The sequence below is a fragment of the Oxyura jamaicensis genome, chromosome 1 (assembly GCF_011077185.1).
Source record: "Oxyura jamaicensis isolate SHBP4307 breed ruddy duck chromosome 1, BPBGC_Ojam_1.0, whole genome shotgun sequence".
NCBI classification, from domain to species: domain Eukaryota; kingdom Metazoa; phylum Chordata; class Aves; order Anseriformes; family Anatidae; genus Oxyura; species Oxyura jamaicensis.
Genome location: NC_048893.1, coordinates 26,364,896 through 26,392,606, shown reverse-complemented (window position 1 = coordinate 26,392,606; position 27,711 = coordinate 26,364,896). Strand labels below are relative to the sequence as shown.

Below are 27,711 nucleotides of genomic sequence, written 5' to 3'. Positions count from 1 at the left end.
GGGCGGGCGGGGATTGGCTGCCGCGCCGCCTTTGTTCGGAGGCAGCGGCTGCTGCGGGGCACAGCGGAAGTTTGGAGCGCGGCGACGGCGGCGGCGGCGGGGTGCGAGGGGCGGCGGCGGTGGCAGCGTCGCGACAGCCCCGGTGTCGCGACAGGCGCAGCGTGTCCGGCCAGGCAGCGGCAGCGGCAGCATGGACTTGGAGAGCAAAGTGAAGAAGGTAAGGGCGGGGGTCGCGCCCCGTAGCCGCCCGCCTCCGGTTGAGGGCACGGGGAGAGGTCCGCAGGTAAATGGAGGGTCCCCGAGGCTGCTGGGGGGGAACGGGGGGGGGGGGGGGGGGGGGGGGGGCGGGGGACGTGGGGACGTGGGGACGTGCCCGACCTGGGGGGTGTGCCCGCAGTGCCGGGCCCTGGAGCTAACTTCCGAGCCGGTGTGTCACTGATGAGCATCGCCAGCCCTCTGCGGAGGAAGTGGGGTGTCTCGTTACCTTCTCTGAGCAGTGACATGACAGAGCTTGTTCACTGATCGTTATGGCAGGAGAGGTGAGTGCTTGTGGAAGATGCAGCATTCCTACTCAGAATTTCTCAATCTCAAGTGAAAGTAAAGAGGTGGTGTGAAATGTTGATAAAGTTCTGCTGATAATAGACTCCTGGATTGAATGAACTTACAGCAGATGAACGTATGCTTTAAATTGCAGTGTAACTATTGGCCAGTCATGTGTGTTGAAAGTCTATTTGACTGCTCTTGTCTTACTTTTCTTCATTCGTCTTTCATTCTTCTTTCATCGACTTCAAAGACTTTCTGAATGCACCTAAACAGACGTAGAAGCTGGTGCAACAAAAGAAACAAGCACAGCTCTGTTTATAGAAAACAATTTGTATTTTCTATTCAGCTTTATGTCATAAAAGATCTTTTAGCAGTATTAATAAAGACGTTCACGTTTGCTCAGTTTCTATAATACATATGTTCAGAAAGCCATTCTTATTCTTTCTCTTCTCCCATGTTCACCTCTTCTTATCAAATTCTATTTTTTTTGTTTATTGCTGGTATTTACTTAATCAGAGTTTCTTCAGATTTTGTACGCTGAAATGAAAGAATAATACTTCATATCACATATGGGTTAGCTGCATGTCTTCAGTCTACATCTCCTAATCTCCCTTCTGTCCTTGTTTGTTTCCTTAACTTTTATTTCTCTCCTGTTTTCTGTCAACTTCCATCTTTCTTGGAAGGTGGGAGAGTATTTTGGGAAGCTTTCAGTCAAGTTTATGAAAGACAGTAAGCCACTCTGAGAAGCCTCTCTTGAAGTAGAGATGGCCTCATCAGATTTCTTGGTCCACCTTCAGCAGAGGATTAACCACAGGTTGGGGTTCCTACCTCTGTCCTTCTGCACTGTACCTTGGAGAGAAATAACTTGTTCTTTTACAAAATCTAAAGGGGGAAAAAAAAATACAAATTCCTGGTGAGCAGGAATTTCCAAGCCTGAACAGAGGAAAGCAGGAGTTGCCTGTTAGTAAATGCATTGCTGCTCCATTACTCCCTAAACTCAAATTCGAATGTAGAAGCTGGCTGTTCAATAACCCCTGGATTCAGCTGAACAAAGTCCTCAGTGAAGGAGGATGTGGTGTGGAGGCTCAAACACCCAGCTGATTCTGTAACAAAACAGCTTCTTCCTCACCCACGACTGTTCCATTATAACTGGGTAATATAATGGACTCTTTCTGCTTCTATAAAACTTACAGATGAAGTTTCCAAGGTGACACTTCTAAGATTTCAAGTGTCAATAGTCCTTGAGTCCATTCTTCAGCTGTGTGCTTCTACACTGGCTCTTTGGACAACTGCTGTTGGCTTTCGGGGTTCTTAATGTACTAGAGAAAAATGTGCAGATATGTGAGTAGTGTGTTTATATCTAGGTGTCTGGGATTGTACAAAAAATCCTACACTTAAAAAATGTTTCAGGAAGGTCTGTTTTCAGTGTTCACATTGGTTGTTGTTGTTGTTTTCTGATAAAAATTCCAGTGCAGTTCATCTTGCAGGAATTGCTTCCCTTCTAGCAGACCCGTAGAGCTGAAACAACTTACTTGTCCTACAGGAGGAACTACTGCCTCACCTACCACACTTTCAAACCTATTGTTTTATCCTTAAATTATATTTTTGCTGTAATGTGAGAGGAAAAACAGCAGTCCTGTGTAACATACCTCTGAAGAGTTTAGCTATGAGAAATCTAAAGATGTGATCGCTTGAGTTCAGACTTCTAATTTAACTTCTTTGGTTTTGTTTCTCCTTTGTGCTGTGAAACTCCACACAAGTTGCTGGAGGAGGCAAGTCTGTGTGTAGACTGTCTCTTTGGTATGAGTCCTGGGTTCTGGACAACCACAGTCAGCAAAACCCACAAATTATGGATTGAATTTTCAGGACAGAATATATGGAGAACATACGTATACCCACATAGAGGGACTAATATGTAACTTTTGGAAGTAGTCTGGTTGCCATGCTTTTTAGACACAAAATAAGAACTCTTGACATACATCTAACAGTGAATAATGTAGGAAAAGTGCAGTTTCATGAGAGCTTTTTTAGCTATGATGTAAACAGTGTCTGATTACTTATGGTTATGCTCTAAAGATGAAGGGGAATTTTAGGCTAACTGTACATTTTTTTTTTTTTTTTTTTTCCCCTTAGAATGAACTGAATTTGTTTTGTTTTTAGGAGCATGAAGATAACTTTGTACAACAGAGCTGAAGCCTGAGAACAGTAGCTGTAGCTTGGAAAGTACTTGTGCAGCAAACAGACCACTATTTCTCCCAAGTACAATATACACTGTGTTCTTGAACTTCGCTTTAGGGGGTATAGAAAAAATGAAGATTTAATGCTTTCTTAGAGACCCTGTTAGAACAAAGTTCAGCTAGTCTGGATTTTTGCCCTGTCTTTCACCTCAGTGAACTTCTTAAAATGAATCAGTAGGTCACAGTCCTGCTGGCAGCATGGTCTCATGCTTTACTAGGCAGAATAAGAATCTGTCATGGAGTCTGTTCTGTATAAGCTTTCAGGAAATAATGCTTGCTTTGTAAAAAGAACTCTATTATGGGAAGGGGGGCTAAGGAGTTAGGGGAAGAGGTGCAACTGTTCTCAAGTATTGTATGTCTGTGTAGTTCACTCTGTGTGTGAGACTGTTATGTTATTGTGGAAAACCAGACAGAATTCTGTAGACATCACTAAGTAAACAGCTGTGATGCCCTCTGATAAATGAATGAGTTAAGTATGCATAGGAGCAAAGTCAATGTAGTCATCTTTTGCAAAGCATGATTTACTAATATCTGTTGAGTTACACTTCCTGCTGACGTTGCTGTTTGTTTTGGTGTTACTGCTGTGGAAACCCATGATACAAGAGCTTTTTTCCCTGTTTCTTAAGTGTACTAAAATCAAGGGGGGAAAAAATCCGCATGTGAACGTATTTGCCTATGAGGAGAAGTATGAAAGCAAGTTTGGAGATGTGAGAAGCACTGGTTAAGTTTGTTTAACAAAAAAATGGAGCAAGTACTTCCTGTTGTGGTTTTTTTGTGCATTCCTTTTTTTTTTTTTCACCCTCAGACTTGCCAGGGAAAAGTGCCAATATTGTGTTGATATGAATTGTTGCCTGGAATACCTGTATAAATGCATGCCTTTGCCAAGCTGATATCCAGGACTGATGTAAAAGTAACAAAGACAGCAAGGTTAAATTAAACTTTCTTTGACTTTTTTTTTCCTGTGCTGAGAGTACTCCCCAGGTGTTTGACCATAAAATACCATGAAATGCCTGGAGAGCAAGCCAAGGAACAATTTGGATTCAGGACTGCCTGACTTGTAGGATCAGGTAAAATTTCTTTGCCTGGTGTAATCACAAGCCAAGTGTAAGTGGTGAGATGGAAAACTAACATGCTTTAAATTGTGACGTTCTGTCATTAAAGGCATAATGAGCTGTTTCTGCAAGTGTTCCTGGAAAAAAAAAGTTTTATTTCCTTTAGGTAAAACAATAATGCAAGTAGCAATCATAAATGAGATTTTATTGGTGAAAGTGGCAAAAAATGCATTCCTTTCACCTCAAAGAAACGTAGTGAACGTGTTCTGCAAATTAATGGTTTCTTCCTAGCAAATGTAAAGCTCACAGGTGCCATGGGGTGGATGGGAAATACACATTACGAAGTATAATACTTATACAGTTATATATTTTTTTAAATAGACGCGCTCATATTTATGTCTCTGGTCTGTTTGTTTTGAGGTTTACCTCTCCCTTTGTGCCTTGCTTTCAGTCTGAAGCTGTCTGGCTTCTGCTTTGGAAATCATTGGCTTGAGCTGGGGTAGATTTGCAGGTCTGCTTCTGAAAAGCTTACATTAGAAGATGCAACTGGACAAGAGCACTGATTTCGCAGCAAAATGCACATGTAATGTAAAAACAAATGCTTGAGTTCTTCAGTTATTACCCCTTCTTCTAAGCAAGATGAGAGGTAATCTCTGTTGCCTAATTCAAGATAGGCTTTGAACATGGGAGAAGTAATTGCAAAACCATAAGAAGTCATTTGTGGGGAGCTTTAAGGTACTCAACATTTCTTGTTCTGGAGGTTGCCATAAGCCACTAAGCTATGTAAGGCTGGAAGTAACAGGTGGTGGTGACCTGTCTTCTTGTAGTGGAATAGCTTTTCCTAGTGACCCGTGCACTGAAGCCCAGTCCTTCCAGGAAGCATAGGGCTCAGTAGCTGAGGAAGGACAGTAACTGAGCATGGGGTGATAAATGGTGCATACTGGGGATTTGTAGACACATTATTACAGCGCCTGTCAACTGCACTCAAGCTTAGTTAGCACAATACAGGACTTTGTGAATAAACAGCACTTATTTTCTAATCTACTTGAGATCTTTAGTAGCTGTTAGTCTTTTGACAGTAGACTGTAGCAGTGTCTTAAATATTTATACTCTGAGCTGTTTGATATTCAGCTAAACACATCACAATAAAAAAAATCTTAGTACTTGTATACTGTCATAGTCTGTTGTAGCTGATTTACACTTTTGTTTGTTCTTCTCAGAGTATCTTTCAAATATTTTTCTTGGATGCAGGCACTCTTTGGCATCCATCTTTCTGTGCAAATAGACTTCCTTACTTGCTTCTGCATCATAATCCTGGTCAACTTTTCCCTAGATCTAAATGCATATTTAAAAAAATAAAAATGAACTAGAACAGACTTGTGCCATCAATTAAAATTAGGCATGTAAAGTAATAACAAATATAGAAGGGTCCATGGGATATTTCTCTTCTATTTTTTTCCTCTGTTCCCATACAGTGCTCTCATAAAAGCATGTTTGTTTTGTCCTTGTAATTTTGGAATTACAAGAAATAAACTTTAGGAAGAGGAGAGATTAAGTTAAATGCTGTGACCTATTTCAAATTCCAATTTGTGTTTCCCAACCAGAGGAGATATCTGCAGGTATGGATTACACAAATTCAAGATCAATTTTCAGCAATAAAGCGTGCACAACCCCAGATTGCATTTCAATGTGTTTCTGTTCTCACTGTCTTTCCCTCCCACCCCAATGCTTGGCTTTAATCTTGACTTTTTTGAAAGCTCCTAAGCTACATTAGAATTTCATAGAAATCTCTTCTGTTGTGCTGTACAGTATTTTGTTGTTCGTTTTCCTCAAGTCTGTACTGGAGATGGGAAATAACATTTTATGTGGCCCCATTAACAACTGAATGAGTTAATAGCTAGGTAATCTTCAGAACAGATGAGCCCTGGGACTTAACAATAAACTCAAGAATGGCTTTAGGAGAATTCTCTTAACTTTTGTTCTTGGAATGCTCAAGGGCAGAAAAGAGCTGCAAAAAGGATAGGGAAGTACTTAAGTCTGTTGTGGGCCCCACTGTTAATTATTGCAGTGTGCTAATGACAACTTTCTCACTGTATAGCCACAACCTTTCAAGTTCAGGAGAGGTCTCAAACAGTGGAATTACTTGTGTTCTGCTGCAGAGATTATTGTGCTGTGAAGTCCATGGCAAGGTGAGTCTGCCAGGTGATGCAGGAGTTCCCTCCTGGGGAGAGAGGATTAGGAATCAATCCCTTGCTCAGCTCTGTTATTTTGCTGAGGTTCGGAGTGTGTAAAAGAAATGTGGGAGAGAGACCTAGAAATATGAAATTGAGCTTCTCCATTTTCTTACAGCTTCCTCTCCTGCCTTCTCCTTACCACTGTACCTCAGTGTTTCCTCTTTAAACAGACAGGAAGTTCTGTGCAGCCAGCTTTATTTGAAGACTGTATTTGGAGTGTGGTGACTTTTAAATAATAACTGCTAAAATAATTCTAGACTTCCAGGGGAATTTTTGTCAGAATCCTCTTGGTACCACTTGTGTCTAGCTAATTAGTGGGAGGAAATAGAAAAGACAGAATCAGACTCTAGTAACTGCAGTGATAATATGAGAAAGTAGAGAGAAGCTGCAACAGGAGAAATTCTGATTAAACATACAGACTCTTTCTTGTGTGGTCCAGCATTGTAATAAGTCGTTGAATCTGCAAAATGGACAAAGACTTGCCAAAACTGATTTAGTTGTACCTCCTCTTTCCTGGGCAATTGGATGACCTCCAAAGAGCCCTTCTAACTTGAAATAATCTATCATCCTTAAAAGCCAGTATATGCAAGCTTCAAAAACTAACTGCTGTGAGTTCATATTTTAATTCAGCCAAGACTTCTTAGGGCTTATCTTTGTTGGTAATTACAGGAAAAACAGTAATACTGAGTTCTGTGACATTGCACTCCTTTAATGACTTAAAGATAATTCTTCATTCATCACAGCTTTTTTTTTTTTTACAGCACTTTGAATGGTGGCACAGTTAATTCTGCATAGGAACAAATTTGTTATACAGACTTGTCAATACCTCTCCACAAAGCAGAAATTGTAACTAGCAAAGTACAATTTTACTTGTGTCAGACTAAAGTGGCCATCTGCCTTTACATGCATGGATACTTGTGTCTGTGTTCTGTTTTTTTTTTTTTTTTTTATACTATATTTAAGGAGATACTTGTGTTGTCTTGTGCTCCTTGAAGTCCACAGCTCTTAGGAAGTCTGAAGCTAGTATTCTAAAATGGCAAAGAAGCCAGACTGAAACTTGCTGGAGGATTTAACTTACTGGGGCTGGGAAAAGGGATCTCTTGGACTTCTGTTCTTGGACATGTTCAATAAAGCTATCAATTTCAGTTAACTACTTTGGAAAACCCAGGCTTTGACTATTTTATAGCAACTGCCATGTTTCTTTTACACATGTGAACAAACGGACCATTTGAGCTAAAGATGACAGTCAGCTTCTACATGTTGCTGTAACAAAGTTAGTCAACTTTTCAGTTCAGACTAGAATCCAGTATGAAATAGGGCAGATTTGCAGCTACTCTCACTGTGCTGTAACCATATAAATTTCTTTACCTTTGAGAACTGTTTAATCATGAAAGCAGCATGCAGTGGATGATACCAGTCATCTATCTTCCATATTCAGACTGTTAAAGTCCATATTGGTTATGTTAGTAATACCAGATGGTTTTAGATAGCTTTTGCTGTAAAATTAAAATTAATGGTAGTAGGAACCTTCTTCTGGCAGTGTTTCAGTTGACCTGTCTGTCTCCTTCTCCCATACTCCCATTTATGGGGAAAACTGATTCCATCCTGTTTTCAGATACACATTCCCCTTCTAGTGCATTCCCAGCATGGTCTGTATTTCTGGATATTTCTCCAGCACAGAGCCAGCCCCCTACTTTGCAAGGCAGGGGGAGTAAACATGGGCAGCAGCAGTGATGAAACACACCTCACCTCAGGTTCTCTGAATTTCCTGAGTTACAGTGGAATCAGCTACTGAAAAGAAACCCTCACTTCTGAGGCTGATGCTTCCGTACAACTGAAACAGATTGTGCTATGGCACTGTAGAAGAACATTTGACATACACCGGCTGTTTAGGTATGGAGTCAAAACTCAAAAAGCTGTCTACAACTGTTATTTAATATCCATACTACTTTTGGCAAGTGGCCACCTGGTTTCTCCCTGTGAAAAAAGGCAGAGTCTGCGAGTGTATGTGGAGTAGTGTCTAATTCAGTTCTGAATGTGCCCTTTGCTTCTAGGCTAAGCCTTTTCGGTACAGTGACCAGATGTCACGTGGAAAAGCCATCCCTCCACATAAGTGATGGCTTTACTGAGGTGGGCAGCTGAGCCCACAGCTGTGCTCTCATTCCCCCTCCTCAAAGGGAAAAGGGGAGAAAATACAGTGCAAAGGGCTCAAGGGTTGAGATAACGACAGGAAGATCGCTCAACAATTACCATGATGGGCAAAAATGACTCAGAGTAGGGAGATTAATTAAACTTACTAACAAGCTAGAGCAGTAAGAGGCAAAGGAAAGAAACCCAAAACACCTTCCCTCCCATCTACCCTATTTCACCTCCTCCACTCAAGCAGCACAGGGCAACAGGGAATGGAGGCTGTGGTCAGTCCATGACCTGTCTCTGCTGCTCCTTCACAGTCACTCTCTGCCCCTGCTCCCCATGGGGTCCCTCCCACGGGATGCCGTCCTGCCTCAACTGAGCCTGCGGGGGCTGCCCACAGGTAGCTCTTCAAGAACCGCTCCCACACGGCTCCGTACCATGAGGTCCATCTCCCAGGAGCAAACTGCTCCAGCACGGGTCCCCCACAGGCAGCAGCTCCCCCCAGGCCCCCTGCTCCTGCGTGGGCTCCTCTCCACGGGCTGCAGCTCTGGCCTGGGGCCTGCTCCTGCGGGGGCTCTCCATGGGCCGCAGCCTCCTCCAGGCCACATCCACCTGCTCCACCGGGGGCTCCTCCAGGGGCTGCAGCGTGGAGATCTGCTCCATGTGGGACCCATGGGCTGCAGGGGGACAGCCTGCTCCACCAGGGGCCTCTGCACAGGCCGCAGGGGAACTGCTGCTGCGTGCATGGAGCACCTCCTGCCCTCCTGCTGCACTGACCTTGGGGGCTGTAGGGCTGGTTCTCACTCCTTGCTCTCCCACCTGCTGTTGTGCAGCAGGTTTGTTTGTTTTTATCCTTTCTTAAATCTATTCTCCCAGAAGCACAAACATCACTTACTGGCTTGGCTCTGTCCAGCGGCAGGTTCCTTATCTACATGGGGCATTTTCTGGATTCATCTCACAGAAGCCACCCCTATGGCCCCTTGCTAACAAAACCTTGCCACGTAAACGCACTACAACATATTCCTCAGCAAACTCAGGAAGAGAATGAGAACAAGTCTGTCTTGGTTACAAATTCAGTTTATGTACCTCAAGTTGCATAAGTATTTCTTTAATGAAGTGCTTTTTATTGCTGGGGAGGGAATGCGCAAGCTGACTGCTTTATTACTGAAGAAATCAGTGTTGAGAGATGGTTATGAAGATGCAAGCAGGCTGGCTGGCTGCTGTCAACATACTTGGGAGAGGGAATGTGTTTTGGGTAGAGTGCTTAGGCACCACAAATTTCTTGTATTTAATTTACAAATCACCTCTACTTAATTTACTTATTTTTAGCCTGAAAGACCTTTAAGTGTTACGAGGCTTGGAAACAATTCACTCGTGAAAACCATTCTATTTTTCTTGCTTGCCTTTCTGGTTGTGTTCAGGGAATTCTTGAAATGTTAAGGCTATTTCTGTTTGTACTGTGCATAGCTCTCCATATGCTAGTGATCCTAGGTTTCTAAGCCTTGTTATAATGTTATATAAAAATCATCATTATTCCTCCTTTTTTTAAAAGAGGTGAGAGACAAGGCATAAGGAATTACTGCTAGTTTGGAGTGGCAGCAAGAGAGAATGAGTTAATAAACTCTTTACATTTTTGTGAAGGCAATTGCCTATTTCAAGTTAAACAGCTTTTAAGGAGGATGATTTAAAAAATGTCCTGGAAAAAAAAACAACAACAAAAAAAAACACAACAAACAAACAGCAATTGTTTTATGTTGGTTTGGCTTCCTCTTCAGAGAACATCCTGGCCCCCACTTTGTTCAGTATGTGTCTGATTTCACAAGAGCACTTAGTTGTTTTCTGATGTACGGTGTGCGTTACAGATCTGTGGCTTTCAGATGAAAGGAATAAACACGTGCAGAGGAGGCAAATTTTTATTAACTTGTTAGCTTTACATTCCAATGCAGACAAAAATGTACTTGAAGGAAAAATAACTACTTCATCTTTAAAGTTATATGTGTTTTAGATGTCTGCTGATCTGGCTTCAGGTTGGTTCCTCTATTGTATGAACTTCTTGAGCCCTTAGGCTGATAAAGATGATATTACTGTGATCAGCGCAGGCTTGTATTCTTCAGATAAGAAAGGAAGAAATAACTTCATGTCCCTCTGTTTATCCCTGAAGTTGCAAGTAGTAGCTGAATAGTTGCCAAAGTACTTTTCCCTAAATAGCCCATAATCTGCAGGAAGGTTTTGAAGTTTCCTAAGGGATATGTAATTGCTATAGAGGCAGTGATCCTTCAGATTGTAAAGTGACTGAAACCATTGTCATCCCTGCATTTTACCATGTGCTCTGACCTGAGCAAGTGGTTTGCAAGTAATCTGTTGGACACAAGCAGGTTGAAAGATGAACTGTTCATATAATCGTACATGCAATAACAGCAATATGACTTCTCAGATTAAATTGCAAGCTTTTTAGTTGAAAAAAAAAAAAGTATCACCGCATCAAATTAATGCATTATGTTATTGTTGTCAAAATTAAGATTCTCATTAGAACTTAGGAGCCTCTAGCTCATTTTCTTGTCATGCTAAGTGATGCCAAACTGGAGGTGAGCTGTCTCCTTCATGATTACTGTCCTTCCTACTGAGTATACCCACAGGTAACTGGAAGTGTTCCTCATGTCTGGGAGCAGTGGGTGGGAGCATGGGGGCTGGTCACCCTCTGTCTCTTGGTTATCAACCTACACACTCAGCCATGACCGCAGCTCCATGGTCCTTATTTGCTCTGATTTAAGAGTGATGCTTCCCAAAGGTTTGGTGAGCTGGAGTGAGGCATTTTAAATTTAGTATGTTCTATATAGATGCATAAGTTACGGTGCTTGGTGTCTATTTTTCACTTCAAACTTTCAAGAGCTATTACGCATTTAAATTTGCTAATACGTTGATGTGTGAATAGTTGGCCTTTATTATGCACTGGTTTTTATATGCTCTCATAGTTCTTCTACATTATGAATTGGTCATATGCCCTTTTAATCTCTTCACCGTGAAACTCTGCATATCATTTATGGTCATTGCACTCACTAACTGTGCTGTTTGTCTTTCTCATTGGAAAGTAAGTTGGTATTAGTCCAGCTGAAACATAATTGTGAAAGGTATGTTCTGGTCTCCATCACTGTCAAGAGTAGTTTCAAGTATCTTTGGGAATATGAGACTAATCACTTATATGTTTTCTTTATTCCTATCTAATACTCAGGTTATTGATATAGAAGTGGAATATGTTTACTCCTTTATTTCTTGTGTTTTGTCAAGTCATACATTGCAGATCACTTTGTCCTGACAGCTGGATTAAATGTATTCTGGCCTGGACTTTCAGGTCTTATGGCCTCACAATGTAGTTTCAGTGCCACAGACCTGAGTCAGGGCTGCAAAGAGTGCTTACCTCCTAGTTCAACCCTATAAACAGGCTTGTGCAAACAGTGTTGCTTTTCTAGATAAAGAAGATAGAAGGTGGAAGTGGACCCTAAAATGTCGTGATGGCAACTTATTCAAATGCTTAATGTTCTGCTTTAGTTGTGGATTGTGACTATAAAGGAAGCAGTCAGATGGTTCATGCAGCATAACTCTTGAAGCTGACAATAGTTTTCTTGTTGATCTTTAAACAGATGGGCTTGGGCCACGAGCAAGGATTTGGTGCCCCCTGCTTAAAATGCAAGGATAAGTGCGAAGGATTTGAGCTTCATTTTTGGAGGTAAGTGACTGAGCACTGCAGATCATGGCACACATCTGTAAATGTGTAATACCAGGTTTTGTTCTCGTTTGCCATTAAACTATTCAAATGTTTTAAAGAATGTCTAGGTTCAGAAATAAAGTTTCTCAGTGGTGATGCAACAGAGCGTTCAAGTAGATAAACACGAATGTACATCTTGCCTACATTAAAGTCAGTGGTACTATTTCTACTGAAGCATTTGCTTTAATTTATTAAACAGTTGAAGTAGGTTTGTAAAAACATCTTTATCTCTATTGTAAAATAGATGACAAGGAAGAAGAGTGCTTCATCTCAGTAATAAAACGCTTTCTCAGCTTCTGATCAAATACATAAGCTTTGAATGGAGTCATAGGTAAAATGATCTATGTTTAAAAGAAGCTGAAACTTCGTATACACCTGCAAATTACCTGGAAGGGGATAAGGGGGTTGCATTTCAAAGTTAGATAGTTCTTCACCTTGGATAATGCACAGCTCCTAAAACAGTAAGAGCTGATGATATTTACAGTAAATAGGCCTTCAGTGGTCTATGCCATTACTTCTGTAGAAGACTTTTTTTCCTTAAGACTTTGCTTGTCTTACTGAAACTTTAACAACTCAATAACGCTGACTAGGCTCAGTTCGCAGATCATACTGGGTGTACTTTAAGATGTAGCTTAGTGATTCTGATTTAAAAAAAAAAAGTTTCCAAGTGAAAAACCTATAAAGGATAAACATGAATGATTGTTAGTAGCACTAGCAAGTGCTACCTAGTGAAAGCAATTGCCTTTCACCAATGCTATTTAGCTACAGTCATAACAGCATCCATGATAGGTTTTTATTTTATGATGATTTTTTTTTTAACTGTAGTCTTTACAACACAGCCAGAGTGGCATCAGCTGCAAGTGAGGCGTAGGAGGCTTTGCATCTATGCCCAAGCATTTGAGTGCAGCTGAGAAGGAATTTAGCAAATAACCAGGAAGCTCACAGCAAAAGCTTGCTGTAAGTTGATGAGGATATAGCTTCTCAGTTATGTATTAGGAATATGTATGGAAGCAACTTAAAAAAAACAAGCTTGAGCAAGAAGTGGTAATACACTGACAGATAAAATCTGTTGTCTAAAGATATAAGAAATAAGTAATTAATGTAAAGAGAGGTTTTTTCAATACACAGAAAGGACTTGTGAATTGGTACTAGAATAAGAAAACAGAACATGGTTAATGTGTAAGTGGTAATTCAGTGAAACAGAATAGAAATTTTGGATAAGTTAATATATTGTTTATCCATGCTGACATGAGAACATGAGAACATACTACTTGAGAGAATAATCTTTGTTTAGGCTTTGTTTAGGGCCGGTTCAATAGATGGAAAATCGCAAATTGGGACTTGTGGCAAAAAAAATAAAGAAATAAAAAAGTCCAAATAACTTTTTCTTCCAATCATTCTTTGTCCTCTTATTTTCTTATTTTTCGTTCCCACTACTAAGAGACCTTCTAATTCCTAGTTTATTCTTCAGCAGGGAAGAATTAAAGGTAACAAATGAGATGTCTGAAGTGATACAGTCACATAATAGCATATTTGCCAAATCAGAACATGTCTGTTCATGTGTGTATGTTAGGAGTTTTTTTCTGTATGTTTTTTCTTGTTACTCATTTCATTGCCCTGCTTCCGCTCTTAGACAGTGAGAGCGTGTAGATGGCAGTATATTAAAAAGCAAGTAAAACATGAAAACACTAGCTGTTTAGTTTGGGTTGAAGTTTTAATTTGTGGATTGAAGAGAGATAGGATATTCCAGGCAGCAAGGTGGCTGGAAATGCTTCTAGGTGTCTGACAAATGTGGCATATTGAGAGTTGAAAAGTTAAAGCTGTTCTAGAATGGGTTGGAAGGTAGCTCTTCTCCACTGGATCTGCTACTGGGGCCAGGGTGTGAATCTGAAGCCGGAAATCAGTTTTGTGTAGTTCATTTTTCCTTTGAAAACTGTATAATGTTTTGCATGATGCAGGGATTTCAGGAGTTCATCGCTGGAACAGAAAGGGATGGGTTCTGAATGCCTGTTTACTTAGTGTCCTGGTGTAGCATTCCCTTCCTTACCCCATGTCCTTTCCCAGCTTGCTGCCCACCCCTACCTTACTTGCAGAGGAGGAAGCAGAATAAGAAATAAAGTGCAAGCACTGTTCAACAATAGCAGGTGTTATTAACGTTTTATCCACAAATCCAAACCACAGCACCACAGGGGCACTAGGAATAAAGCTATCTCCATGCCAGCCAGACCCAGTACAGTAGTAGCAGAGGCAGCAGTCTTACTTGCACGTGTACTACAGCATGGGTAGGCTTTACTCCTTGCTCTTGTCTGTGCAAGGGTGACAGTGCCCTCTCGTGGATGGAGCTGAAGTGCTTCAGTTGGTCATGTAATTCTTGTTCTCTCCTCCCATGTGTGCATACTGGTGTACCTCAAAGAGCTAGGTGTCACTTCTCTGCACTTCTGTACAGGAGAGCTTCAGTTCTGCCATTGGAAATCAAAATGGAAAGTGCACCCAAAAAATCAAAGTATGCCAATCTGTTAGCAAAGTTTTATATGGAGTTGCTACACCATTCTTCTCTATATTGGTTGTGTTTGAAAAATAATCTTCTGACATCTTGAAGTCTTTAAGCATTTTGTGCTACCATTCTTGGCACTATGTGTGGGCTGTATACAGATGCAGAACCGTTCATTTGGGCTAGTGCAGAAGTAATGATAAACATCATGCTTCTGTCCAGGTTCAGCACAAACAGGACAACGTCTTCTCAGTTCAAATGTTATAGTTCGTTCAAACTGCAAAGCTTGTCTCCAGAAAATTAGCAGGGCAAGCGACCTGTCAGACACTGCTTCTGGTATAAACCTTTGGTCTTTGGGATGGCATTTTCCACTAGAGGGAAGTGTGGGGCAGGACTGAGATCTCCTAAGAGGGCGGAAATGTTCAGATTTATCTTAGTCCTGTGTACCAGGAAGTGATAATTGTATCTGGCATGGCTTGCCAAGGTGTCAAAAAGCTTCTGGAGATGAGAATCATAAGCTTGGGAATGACCACTGTTAGCAACTGGCTTCTTTGCAAAGGTACAACCCCTGGGAGGCAGAGAGAGCTTGAGGTGCGTGTCAGCATTCTCTGATACTAAGGCTGACGGGCCAGTAAGGCTGAGGCACAGCTGTAGTAATTGCCAATACAATTAGTACTGTGTTAATAACAAGAAAACTGAAGGAATCATAGGAAGAACTTAGTCTTTTTGCATGGAGGATACAAGCCTTGAGATTTGCCAGGTATTTGTTGAGAGCTTCTCTGGGCTTGCAGATGCTGCTTTCTGTCACCACAAAGCCAGTGTAGAAAGTCACAGTCTGAATTATTCTTCCTCTCCATACACAAAGACCTTGAAAAAGAGGAGGATGGGTGACATCTGGTTTTGTAGAAGGAACCTTGTAGTTAGCAGAAATACAGGATGTGGGAATTCATAGGCCTATGAGGCCTAGATCCACTAAATGTGTCTTCTGCAATGATACATGACTTTGAATTCCATGAATTTCGAAGCTCGTTCCTTTCCTGCCATGTTTTGAATAAGAAAGGCTTACCAAACTGCTGAGATTTGATTGGAGGAACAGTCAGGACTCCTCTGCTGAAGTCCTGACAGCTGCAAACACATACGCAGGAATCTCTAGTGCCTCCTTTAATAGGGATTCTGCTTAATGCTCTTAAGTGAGAGAAAAATATTTCCCTCCCCCACCCCCGTGCTATCCCCATTATTGTCAACTATTGACAAAGAACATGGAGAAAACAAAGTCTCACTGCCTCTTCTAGTTAGAATCAACAGAGATAAATTGAAGTCTGTCTGTCTATATATAAAAGCAACTGGCTGTCCCAGCACACCCAGCACATGTGAGGTCCTTGCTTTAACACTGACACTAAGCATTAAGTGTCAGTTACCAGACAGACTTGTAAAGTCTAAATTCAAGGTACTGTGCTGTAGTCACTACAGTAAGATAGCTGTATCATAGTCAAAGAAAACACAAGAGACAGTGACTGATGAACAGGACTCTGAAATGGTAGATTAGAGAAAGAAGGTATGACTAAATTGTAGACAATGCTCTGCATTAGAGTTGTATGTGTAAAAGATACCAGTTGACATTTAGTACTGCAAATTAATCAAGAAAAGGGATTATAAATTGGGACAGGAAACCCTTTTTTGGCTGTTAAACAGAGCACAGATGTCTTCATATGGCAGAGATCCAGTGGAGCCTTGGGGAGCAGGGGAAATGGCACCAGCCTCAGGGTTTTTCCTGCAACCTACCAGAACAGACTGACAGTTGTGCCTCAGGATTCTCCAAATTCTTGCTGGACTACTTCCTTATGCATTTGGAGACTTACTCACAAGTTCTCATGCCAGTAATCCATGTTTTAATGCCCAATCACACTTAGTCTTGTCATGTAGCCCTGTAACAGCTTCTTGCAAAAAGTGATTCATTCTTTCATTGAAAGCACAAGAAGATAACATTAGACCGAAATGTACACAGTCAATTTATTAATGTAAGTAAGCATGAGGTAGGGGAAGATTAGCAAGCATAAGGAAGATGACCTTTCTTAATGCGAGTATAAACCACAGTAGTTTTATGACAGTTTGCACAGTGAGGCCCAGCAAGGAGCTGAAAACAAGTTGTATGTTTTAATTTCTTTGCAAGTATTTGTTCATCTGCTTATCAGGGCAACAGAAAATCTCCCAAGGATATTGAAACTAGTGAGAAATGCTAAGGTGGAACTGAAGATAAAAGGTGGGACTGAAGATAAAAGTAATCGAGTTAAGCTATTGTCCGAGGTGGGAACAGAAGCAGAATCTCGAACTGCGATAGAAAATTAATATGCCATTTCATGACTTAGCGTGAGCAAAAACCAAGATGCCCTTGTGGTGCTTCTAGTACCTGTGAAAAATATGAGGAGAAGAATTCCCCTGCAGCTTCCTGGTGATGACTCTGGTCTCTGCAGGCTGTCACTGCTACTGCTCTGTAAGTGAATGCCTTACAGAGCAGGGAGAGCTAGACAAACCATCATACTGCTGTCATGAGCACACAGGCAGCACAGCCGTATGAGTTGCTCTCGATGGGTTTTGGTTTGGAAGCAGGGTGATTCTGGACAGCAAGACCACACTTCTCTTGCTGACAGTGCAGTTCACCTGAGGGTGTCTGTTCAGTCACCTGTGTTACTAAAGCACAGCCTGCAAAGAGGCAACATTGAAGCTGGGGCTTCTTACTGCTAAAGGCTTAAGTTGAAAAAGTGGAGAAAATATGTGGTAAGCTGTTGTTGGAGCGGACTAACTGCTTGAACTCAAGCTGCATGTACGGTGGGACACAGAGCTGTGCTCATCACTGCTATCATAATGAACTAAACCTGCAAAAAGGAAGGTCTGATAGTGCCAGACGGTGTCAGATCTCAGAGGAGGCACAACTGGGAGATAAGGTTTGTATATGACTATAGCTGTTTTATTAGCAGATTAAATAGATTGAAGTAATAGCTTGTTAAGGGACTTGTGTAGAACAATGCTCAAGGTTTTATCAAACTTTGTTGCAAGTGCTTGAGATGTATTTAGGCTCAATGGGTAGTCTCGATTCATGCTTGAATGTTTCGGTAAGCAGGGAGATTTCAAAGTGCTTAGTGTCTGTTAGGGTTCAAATAGTTGAAATTGTGTGCCCTTTTCCTGTTGTGGGAATGAGCTGGAAGTCACACAAGCAATCAGCCTACATTTTTACTTCGTAGTTATCTCTAAGCTTTCTGTGTTGTAAAGAGGAGTCTGTTTTGCCTGTTGTTGTTTTGCTAGCTGTTTTTAGAGCAAAGTGACTCACTTCTGTAGCAGAACTGACTATTTTTTGTTTGGAGTGGGCTTTGTAACTTAGGAAACGATGGTTGTATCATTGCATGACCAGGGCTGCTCCCATCACACACTGAAATAGTGTAGCATGGTGTAGTGCATAACTTCGGGGCTGGCTGTGCATCACTTCCTGTGACCAGTTATAGGCACGTCCTTCCTCTTCCTCCCTTTCCCATCGCCTTTCTAGTTATGGGCACGTTCCTGCCACATACCTGTTATACGCCTTAAGATAAGGTATAGATCTTGTCTTCAAGGCTTTGGGTAGTAAGGTGCAGAACCATGTGAGAGTTAGGTGGCTTTTGGCAAGCAGAGTTGAGAAGTGTTTTGTAGATAGAAGCTTTATGGTATTCACTATATGAAGAATAAATTATGGGGTAAAATATTGTTCGCTCTTCAGGCTCAAGAGATCCAGAAGGTTGATCTGTTCTCTTAGGTTATAAGAACAACCAGTGGGAAACAGCCAGCTTCACTAATTTCCATATACCATGGCTGACTGTTTTGAGTGGAAGCTCTGGAAAAGCCATTAATAAATGGTGAACTAGCTTATGTAAGCCAAGGTAATTAATTAAGGTATTAAATGTGAATTGTTTAGTTATGCTTAAGGTAATATAATGTCCCTTAATCAAAGGAGTTCTGATGTGTTTTTTTATATAGAAGGAATATTTTCATTTATCTGAGTAAGTGAAACCTACCTTTTAAGGATGTTATCTATGAAAATTGCCTGCACAGTATGCACCAAAGTACCTCCGACTTGGTTCAGAGCTGTCTGAAATACTTCATCCATATAAGCTAGTCACTCTTCTCTCACCTTCTCTTTTAAATGAGAAACTTCAATCGCATCATGTTCTGTTTGCACTGTATATATGGCTGTATTCTCATTCCCTTTCCAGGAAACTTTTGTTTTCACTTGGTAGTAACCCTGTGGTAACCAAAAATCATGCATCTGGAGACATCACACAACGTGTGTCATTTGGAATGTATAAAGAGAATCCTAAAAACTAAAGAGCACAAATAAATGATTTCTGGGGGTCATGTTGATGCACATACAGTATAAGTCGTGTGACTACCAATGACAAATCTGATATGTGGGTGATCGTGGACATGTATGTGTGTGGTCAGCACTGTGACATAATTGAAGAAATGATATAATATCTTATTAAAATGTACTAAAGTAGTTGGCTGATATTTATATCTGATCACAGTGAACAAATAATATAACAGAAATTAAGGAATATACAAGTTCTTCTGCAATTTGTCAAACGCTTTTGAAGGATATTCTTTATCAAAGCACTGAAAACAAGGTTTTGGGTTCCCAGTGATGTTGTTGCAGCACATGCAGCTAGTGTGAGATGTAGTTTACAACTGAGACTATAACTTTGTTTCTGTAAATTTCAGAAAAATATGCCGCAACTGCAAATGTGGCCAGGAAGAGCATGATGTTCTCACAAGCAATGAGGAGGATCGTAAAGTGGGAAAACTCTTTGAAGACACAAAATACACAACCCTTATTGCAAAGCTGAAAAATGATGGCATTCCCATGTATAAACGTAACGTGATGATACTGACTAATCCAGTGCCAGCCAAGAAGAACATATCCATCAATACTGTGACTTATGAGTGGGCTCCTCCTGTTCAGAATCAGACACTTGTAAGTCAGACCCTCTTTTACTTTGTGTTCAAGGCAGGATTTGATAGGAGATAAAGAAGTCTACCTTACTAAAAATCTGCCTGTTGTAGTTCTTCTGTGTGTACCTCTTCATTTTTTTTCTCCTCAAAACTAAAATATGGTGACTGTTTATTGAGCCTTGCCTGTAATATGCATGTTACTCTGAGGAACTTCCTGAGAACTGGGGAGATTTTATTTATTTATTTATTTTTAATGGCAGATAACTCTTAATCCTATTGGAGGTCCCTGGACTGCAATTTCTCAAACCTATCTTTCAGACAACTTGAAAAATTTGTATGGAGTGTGTGCTTAGAATCATGTGTGCACATGTGTCCCAAAGCAATTTATGTCACGGTTTAAATTTAAGGGGAACACAGTCTTGTATATGGCTTTTACTGTATATGGTAAGAACAAGTTCAGCGTTGACATCTCAAAGAAGAGCTCTCTTCCAGTATGTTTCCAGCTCAAGTAGATGAGATGTTAGATAGCCTTCTGAGGATTTTTGCTTTGCTTTTCAAGCTTTGATTGTTAATTGTACTGCAGTGTTGTGTGATCTATACTGGAATCAAGTTATCTCTGACCTGCCTGTCTAAATAGCCTCTTTCAGTGAATGAATCAAACCTTATATAACCCCTTACTTTACATTGAGTTACCGTTCCCATTTTTACACTTGTCCTTGCTTTATTAAAAGAAGAACACTTTTACTTTGCTAGAATTATTTCTGCAATGGGCTGTGTGCCTCAGGCAAGCTATTTCAATTTCAACTTCTTTAAGCTGTACTGGTAATCACTAGTTTTAAACAGCTTTGAACAGACGAAGTGCTATGTAAAACACTAATTATTGTTTACCCTGAAAAGGAGTTAACTCTACATATTCTACATGTTTTAAAAGGCTTAAAAGGAAGCCTGTTTTTTACTTTGGGAAGAAGCCAATTAATGCTTCTGCTGTATTTTGTCTCTATCTACTGTGTTTCAATAGCTTAATGTTTATAAAAAGGACCTTGTTGCTAGCAACAGAAACATGTTAAAAACAGTAGAAATTATTTTAGTCATTTGCTTGCTTGAAAGGATAGGTCTATAGTTGAAATGGCATCTGATATCTAATTCCTCCCGGTTTAGGCTAGACAGTATATGCAGATGCTACCAAAGGAGAAACAGCCTGTTGCTGGCTCGGAAGGCGCGCAGTACAGGAAGAAGCAGTTGGCTAAGCAGCTGCCTGCTCACGATCAGGATCCTTCAAAATGCCACGAGCTATCCCCCAATGAAGTTAAACAGATGGAGCAGTTTGTGAAGAAGTACAAAAACGAGGCGCTTGGTGTAGGAGATGTCAAGCTCCCTGGTGAGGTGGAAACTAAAGCTACTGACAAGAATAACGTGAACAGTGGTGACAGAAGCACCTCAGCTGCTGTGGGAGCAATGGAGGACAAATCAGCAGATCAGAAGGCATCTCAGTATGTAAGTATAAGAAACAAAAGACAAAGCAAGAAGGTAGATTATCGTTTGAGTGTTCTCTTTAGTCATTTTAATTCAATGAATTTGTTCATTTGGAGTAGGGAAAATCTGGGGAGGGAAAGAAAGAAAGGGAATTGGAAAACATTGTTAATGTCTGCTCAGAACTTCTGGTTTCTGACGATATTTACTATGGTGTAGTAAATAACTTCCCAGATCACAGATGACTTTTTCATGCTCATTACAAAAAAAAAGGCTAGCTTGGAAAAATAGCAGGATGGCTTTTACAGAATAACAATCAAGAAAGTTGTATAATCTTACAGACTAACTGTTACACTTTTCTCTTCTTGAAGAGTTTAGTTTAATTTTAGTTTGTGATAGACTGTTTTCTTTCTTAGAAGAGCATCAAAATTGCCCATTTGACAAATTGTGTTTTAAACTAAATGAAACTAAATAATAGCAAGATAACACCTCTCTCTCCCATCTCCAACAAGCCAACCAGTATAACAGCTGCTTTTACTAGTTTTCTTTTCAAAATCAGATGTATTTTTCCCCATTGACATCCGAATTCTGCCTTGTAATAGCTCAACAAAATAATGAGGTTATTTTTGCATAACTGTCTTCATTAATATTTCTAAAAGTACAGCCTTGATAAAGCATTACTGATGAAACTTGTAAAATTCTGCTGTGCCTGGCTCAGGGTACCAATCATGAACACAAACTAAGGGTCAGGTAACTGAAGTAACGTTAAACTAGTTTCTTTCCAGTGGTTCTTTAAGCAGTCTTCCATTGTTTTCTTATGTTAGACCTTCACATCAGTGACAAAAGCTCCTATACTTTGATGTCCACAAATGTTACTATTCTGTAATAGATTGCAATTATTTTAAACCTGATTAAAAAAATAAAAATAAAACCAGGCCTCCACTACTAATGTAAACCTACTTATAATAATTGCCTTTGTGTGTTTTTTGTTTGAAGAATGATTTTGCCACCATTAAAAACGGAATAACAAAACAGGTATTCAGCAGAATAACCTTTACATCTAATAAATCCTCAATTTCAGCAATTGCATCGGAAAAAAATGATCAAAAGCAACAATTCCCTTTGTCTTTTAGCCTTCTAGGCTGAGGATTTTGCAAGTGATAGGTAAATGGATCATCTTGCACTGATCTGGGTCCATACTATGACTATACCTTCTACTTGACTCATTTGGGATTATGAGTCTGGAGTAGAAAGAAGAGTCAAAAAAGCTTTATATACCTTTGTACCTCTGCTTTCATATGTTCTATAAGCTATTTTTTCTCCACTTTTGATGTCTTTCTGTGTATATTTTTTTGCTCATCTGAAGCAAGTGTGGGGATGTGTGTGTGTGTACATGCTTATACACACACAGTCAGAAACTCAGACCATTTGTGGCTGGACTTCTTGTAGTGTGGATTGTGGAGATAATCTTTCCAGGATGTTCAGCCTACTCCATGGACCAACTGGAGTGCAGGATGTTCCAGACTGATGATTAAACCATAGATTAAAACTTGTGTTTCCATTCCATAAACCACCTGTGTTCTTTGACTTGATGACACAACCCTTTCTCTAAGCAGGTATAGAGCAGATGATCAGCTATGAACTCATAGCTACAGCAGAAATAGTTCCAATGTCTGTAAACTTTGTAGTCCCTTTTCCATAATTACTTTCCCACTCCAGGGTTGTTTATCACAAAATATTGTATAATAGCCATAAATTACAAGCATTCCTAAAATGCAGCTTTAAACAGAATGAGTTTTTCAAATGTTCACAACTTTTTTTTTTTTTCATAGAATCATTTAAGTTGGAAAAGACTTTTAAGATCATCTGGTCCAACCTTTAACCTAGCACTGCAAAGTCCACCATTAAACCATGGCACTAAGCACTACACCTACATGTTTTTTGCAGACCTCCAGGGATGGTGACTCAGCTACTTCCCTGGGCAGCCTGTTCTAATCCTTCACAGCCATTCCAGTGAAGAAATTTTTCCTAATATCCAATCTAAAACTTCTCTGGTGCAACTTAGGCCACCTTCTATTGTCTTGTCACTTAGTGCCTGGGAGAAGAGACCAATTTCTCACCTCACTGTAGCCTCCTTTCAGGTAGTTGTAGAGAGCCATAAGGACTCCCCTGAGCACCCTCTTCAGGCTAAACAACCCCAGCTCCCTCAGCTGTTTCTCATAAGACATTCTCCAGACCCCTCACCAGCTTCATAGCCCTTCTCTAGACATGCTCCAGCACCTCGATGTCCTTCTTGTAGTGAGGGGCCCAAAGCTGAACACAGCGCTCAAGGTGTGGCCTCACCAGAGCCGAGTACAGGGGGACAATCACTTCCCTAGTCCTGCTGGCCACACTGTTTCTGATACAAGCCCAGATGCTGTTGGCCTTTTTGGCCACCTGAGCATGCTGCTGGCCCATATTCAGCCAACTATCAACCACATCAACCGCCAGGTCCCTTTCCACTGGGCACCTTTCCAGCCACTCTTCCACAAGCCTGTAGCGTTGCTTGGGGTTGTTGTGCCCTAAGTGCAGGACCAGGCATTTAGCCTTATTGAACCTCATACAGTTTGCCTTGGCCCATCAGTCCAGCCTATCCAGATCCCTCTGCAGAGCCCTCTTACCCTCAAGCAAATCAACACTTGCACCTTGGTTGGTGTTTGCAAGCTTACTGAGGGTGCACTCGATCCCCTTGTACAGGTCATTGATAAAGATATTGAAGAGAACTGGCCCCAGTACTGAGCACTACGGGACACCACTTGTGATCTTTCCTCACCAGTGCTGCAGATACGGCTTGATTACTTTTTGCTTATGACCTATAAGTACTCAGCCATAGTTTTGTTATGTATACTAGTCTAGGTCTACTTGGTTACCTTTGATGGAGGCTCCTTACTCTTAACGTTCTGGGAGTGTCACATGCTCAAAAATCCAACAGGCAATTAAAATTTATAAATATTCACAGTAGTTACAAGAATGTGAATATCGGAAAATGTAATAATCCATCTACGTAATGCTAGTGCTGTCAGTATAATATGCATCATCATGATGTGATAATTGTGCAATGCCATACGTCACATCACTATCCGATTGTGGAAGTTACTCAATACTGTAGGTTCAGCGTGGGCAAGTGGGATTGATTAAATGTTTAGGTAATGTGGAATTTCTTTAAACATACCTCTTGAAATAACTGTTTAATTTTTAATAACCTTTCCAGTCCTGCTATCGCTGCAAACTGAGCATGAAAGAAGGTGACCCAGCTGTCTACGCGGAACGTGCAGGATATGATAAATTATGGCACCCAGCTTGTTTTGTCTGTTGCACCTGCAGTGAACTTCTAGTAGACATGATCTATTTCTGGAAGAATGGTAATCTCTACTGTGGAAGACATTATTGTGATAGTGAAAAACCCCGCTGTGCTGGATGCGATGAGGTAGGAAATATCCCAGTCTTTTGTTTCAGCGCACAAGTTTGTGGTCCTGAAAAGCTAATAAAGCTTCACTAAAATATTTCAGCACAGGGGCATGACATCCTTTTACCAGTTTTAGCTGATTGTAGTTGCAAGGAACTGTAACTGATATGGACACTGCTTCCAAGAGGTTTTGGATTTGGAGGGGGGTTTTGTGTAGTCTACATGAGCATAGGATATAGGTATACTACATGAGAGTAACTATTTATCAAGTCCCAGTTACACAGTTGTTTGCTCAAGAAGTGCACTAGGGGGAGCACCTCACTAAATTACACCTTAAGCAATGAACACAGAACAGCCTACCTGATGTCTTTGGTATCTACCAGCTCTTAATAAATGAAAGAGGCTTTGGAAAATGGTCAAACAAGTGGATACTTTCACTTTTGTTTAAGTCATTTAAAACGGGAGAACTGCCATCCGTTTCTTGCAAATTACAGAACATCCTGAGGCTAGCTTTAATATAGGTATTTGAATAGTATTTCCTTTACTAATGTTGGTGTATTTTCCTCATAGCTGATATTCAGCAATGAATATACTCAAGCAGAAGGTCAAAACTGGCATCTGAAACACTTCTGCTGTTTTGACTGCGACTGCGTTTTGGCTGGGGAAATCTATGTAATGGTGAATGACAAGCCGGTCTGTAAACCATGCTACGTGAAGAACCATGCTGCGGTAAGATCCTCACAGACACAGTGCTGTGAAGGAAGGGAACTTGAAGAGCTTGAAACTCTTACCTTCTTCCCAGAGTGGGAGTATTTGAAATAAATAAATTCAGTATAAGTTCAGGTCCAAAATGGTCATCTCTTTTTCCCTTTGAAAGAAGCATTGAAAGCGGACAGGTACTCTGTGAATGTATAAACTTGACTTAGAGCTACTTTAGGAGTGGGGGAGTGGTTCAGAAAGTATCTTTAATTTTACCAGTGTTGAAGCAGGATTGTGTAATAGGAGAAGTAAAATATGTGAAGATGAGTAATGCTGCTAAATGTCTAGTTCATATCAATCACAGTTCATTGTGACCAGCGGGTTATGACTACATCTGGTTTGCTGAAAGCCTGTTATGGCAACCGCAATCTAAGTAGTTTGTTTCTCCGTGTATTTCTAAGCCCATGAGTTACACAGGAGACTGACTCACTGGATAAAGGCAAAAAATTGTGAAGAGATGCTAGTTCTTGGTTCTTAGTTATGAGCTCTTATCTGAGGTGATAGTCCATTCATCTCTACCAGTTAACTAGCTATTAGCTGGGAGTTCAGTCTGCATCTAGGCTGTTTGTGTAGTTAATGGAGAAGAAAACCATTACTTCCAGCTGGTAGCTGATACCTTTTTCTATGCTAGATGTAAGGAATTACCTTCCAGAGGGGCTTTTCTCTCTTAAAATACTATTACCCTGAGATCTAGAAAATGATCTTTGGCAACCAGAGCTCCAAATGAATTCCATCCAAGTCTTTTTAATATGCTTTAATTCTTTGGCATGCCTTTATAGCTGCTAATGCACAGTAACATATATTTGTAACTGATCTCTTCAAATGTGTGGGTTAATATAGGAAGATCTGTGTCGGACATGAAAAGCTCTTATCCTGCTTTGGGAATTGGGAAATCATAACCACCATAACTGTCTTACGCTTAGTGCCAGCAGCAGCTGACTTCTTACGTACGTTTTTATTCTGGTTTTGTTTTTTTTTCCTCAACCACATTTTGGTCAGTAACTGTGGTTTAAAAATAAAGGAAGAATCAAAAGCTGAAGACTTATTTCAAAGGCTTCTTTTGACACCTGTCTATATTCTTTGAAAACATCTAAGAATTCCTTCTTTTGTTGCAGCTGTAGAGAGGTGATGCATGCTTCATCTAAGTGATTTTTTATGTTTGTTTGACTTTTTCTCTAAACAGATCTGCCAAGGCTGTCATAATGCTATAGATCCAGAAGTTCAACGTGTGACATACAACAACTTCAACTGGCACGCTACGGAGGAATGTTTCTTATGTTCCTGTTGTAGCAAGTGTTTAATTGGCCAGAAGTTTATGCCAGTGGAAGGGATGGTCTTTTGCTCAGTGGAATGTAAGAAAAAAATGATGTCATAAGAGAAGACATGCACAAAACTAAGCATTGCTGTGTTCCAAAGGCTCTTGCATTTCTACTGTAAAAATACACAGTATCTGGGCATTTAAAGATATTGAAAGTACTAAATAGCATTTTCCCAAAGATTTTTTTTAGTGACTAAAACTTGCTGTGTAATTTTCATTCCTTAGCTATAATACTTTCTTCTTTGGGATTTTGTTCCTGAGTCTTATGTCAAATGTCTTCATATATCAGAAATGTAGGGAAAAGTGTGTTATGAACTCTGTACACTTGAAGGGAGCTCTTCACCATGAAGGATCTTTTTACTGTATCTTGTGTAATGAAAGAAGAAAACATGAAAGTGTTCCAATTTTTCTTGTGTTATATGATCATGTAGCTCTTCCACTTTCAGTTTGACAAATTAATTTATCATGTCTTAAAGTTTCTCAGCTTTCATCAAGCACTTTAGAGAAAATGATCAGCTTTACTGCCACATAGACCACTAGACCTCAAGTGAGGAGGAAGAATGAAGTTTGTGGGTTTAAAAAAAATGTAGTTTTTTGTTCGTTGCTGATGAATGGGTTATTGAGGAGTAGTGACTACTCATATCTAGTTTGTAAAGTAACTCTGCACCAGTGGAAAAACTGTCTTAGCTCATGTTTACTTCTTATAACTTTTCATGCATGGAGAAGTTTTCATTTTATGAATATAGAAGTTACTTTGTAGGGTTTTATTTTTTTTTTGCTTCTGTCTTTTCTGATTTTTTTTGTTTTGTTGTTTGTTTTTTTTTTTGGAAGGGAGGAGAGGTAGAGGAAAATATAAAGGGAGGTCTTACACAAATTTAAACAAAAAAAATAATCTACCACCATTTGTGGTTGTCACTCTTACCCTTTCAGAACTGGCTTCTGTTTTTCATGAATGTGCTTTTCATACATCATGCCTTCTCTCAGAGGGACATGGCACAATACCATATGGATAAGTCATGCTGCAAAAGGTTCATACTTAGGCTTTTGAATTGTAAGTTCCAACCAAAGCAGGAAGAATTCTTTACCAGAAAGCTTCCAGTATTTGAGTTAAAAAAAAAAAAAAAAAAAAAAAAAAAAGCTGAGCATCAGGTTTGCTTACTAGATAAACCAAATGAATTGCTTCTTATGGTGTTCTTTTTTTTTTTTTTTTCCACCTCCCCTTAAAGATCAGAGATCTACAGTGAAAATTGTTAGCTCTGTGCCAAATAGTGAATAAAGCATCTTTGGCC

At 40.3% G+C, this 27,711-nt stretch overlaps 1 protein-coding gene and 1 long non-coding RNA gene across 2 annotated transcripts; one reads left to right on the top strand and one right to left on the bottom strand.

Annotated features, from left to right (window-relative positions):
* Positions 1 to 27,711, top strand: TES (testin LIM domain protein). The gene is made up of 8 exons (XM_035342390.1): positions 1 to 83; positions 122 to 217; positions 11,838 to 11,923; positions 19,200 to 19,452; positions 20,589 to 20,924; positions 24,151 to 24,366; positions 24,916 to 25,074; positions 26,288 to 27,711. The coding sequence occupies exons 2-8, from the start codon at positions 191 to 193 to the stop codon at positions 26,477 to 26,479; spliced, it is 1,269 nt and encodes a 422-aa protein (XP_035198281.1). The 5' UTR covers positions 1 to 83; positions 122 to 190; the 3' UTR covers positions 26,480 to 27,711.
* Positions 354 to 15,745, bottom strand: LOC118175826. The gene is made up of 3 exons (XR_004755151.1): positions 15,734 to 15,745; positions 7,124 to 7,126; positions 354 to 489 (listed from the first exon to the last, which is right to left on the bottom strand). It is a non-coding gene; the product is annotated as an uncharacterized LOC118175826 (long non-coding RNA).

Coding starts and splice junctions, on each gene's coding strand:
- TES (XM_035342390.1), top strand. CDS start 191: ATGGACTTGGAGAGCAAAGTGAAGAAG. Junction 218..11,837: donor TGGAGAGCAAAGTGAAGAAG/GTAAGGGCGGGG, acceptor ATCTTTAAACAG/ATGGGCTTGGGCCACGAGCA. Junction 19,453..20,588: donor CTGTTCAGAATCAGACACTT/GTAAGTCAGACC, acceptor CTCCCGGTTTAG/GCTAGACAGTATATGCAGAT.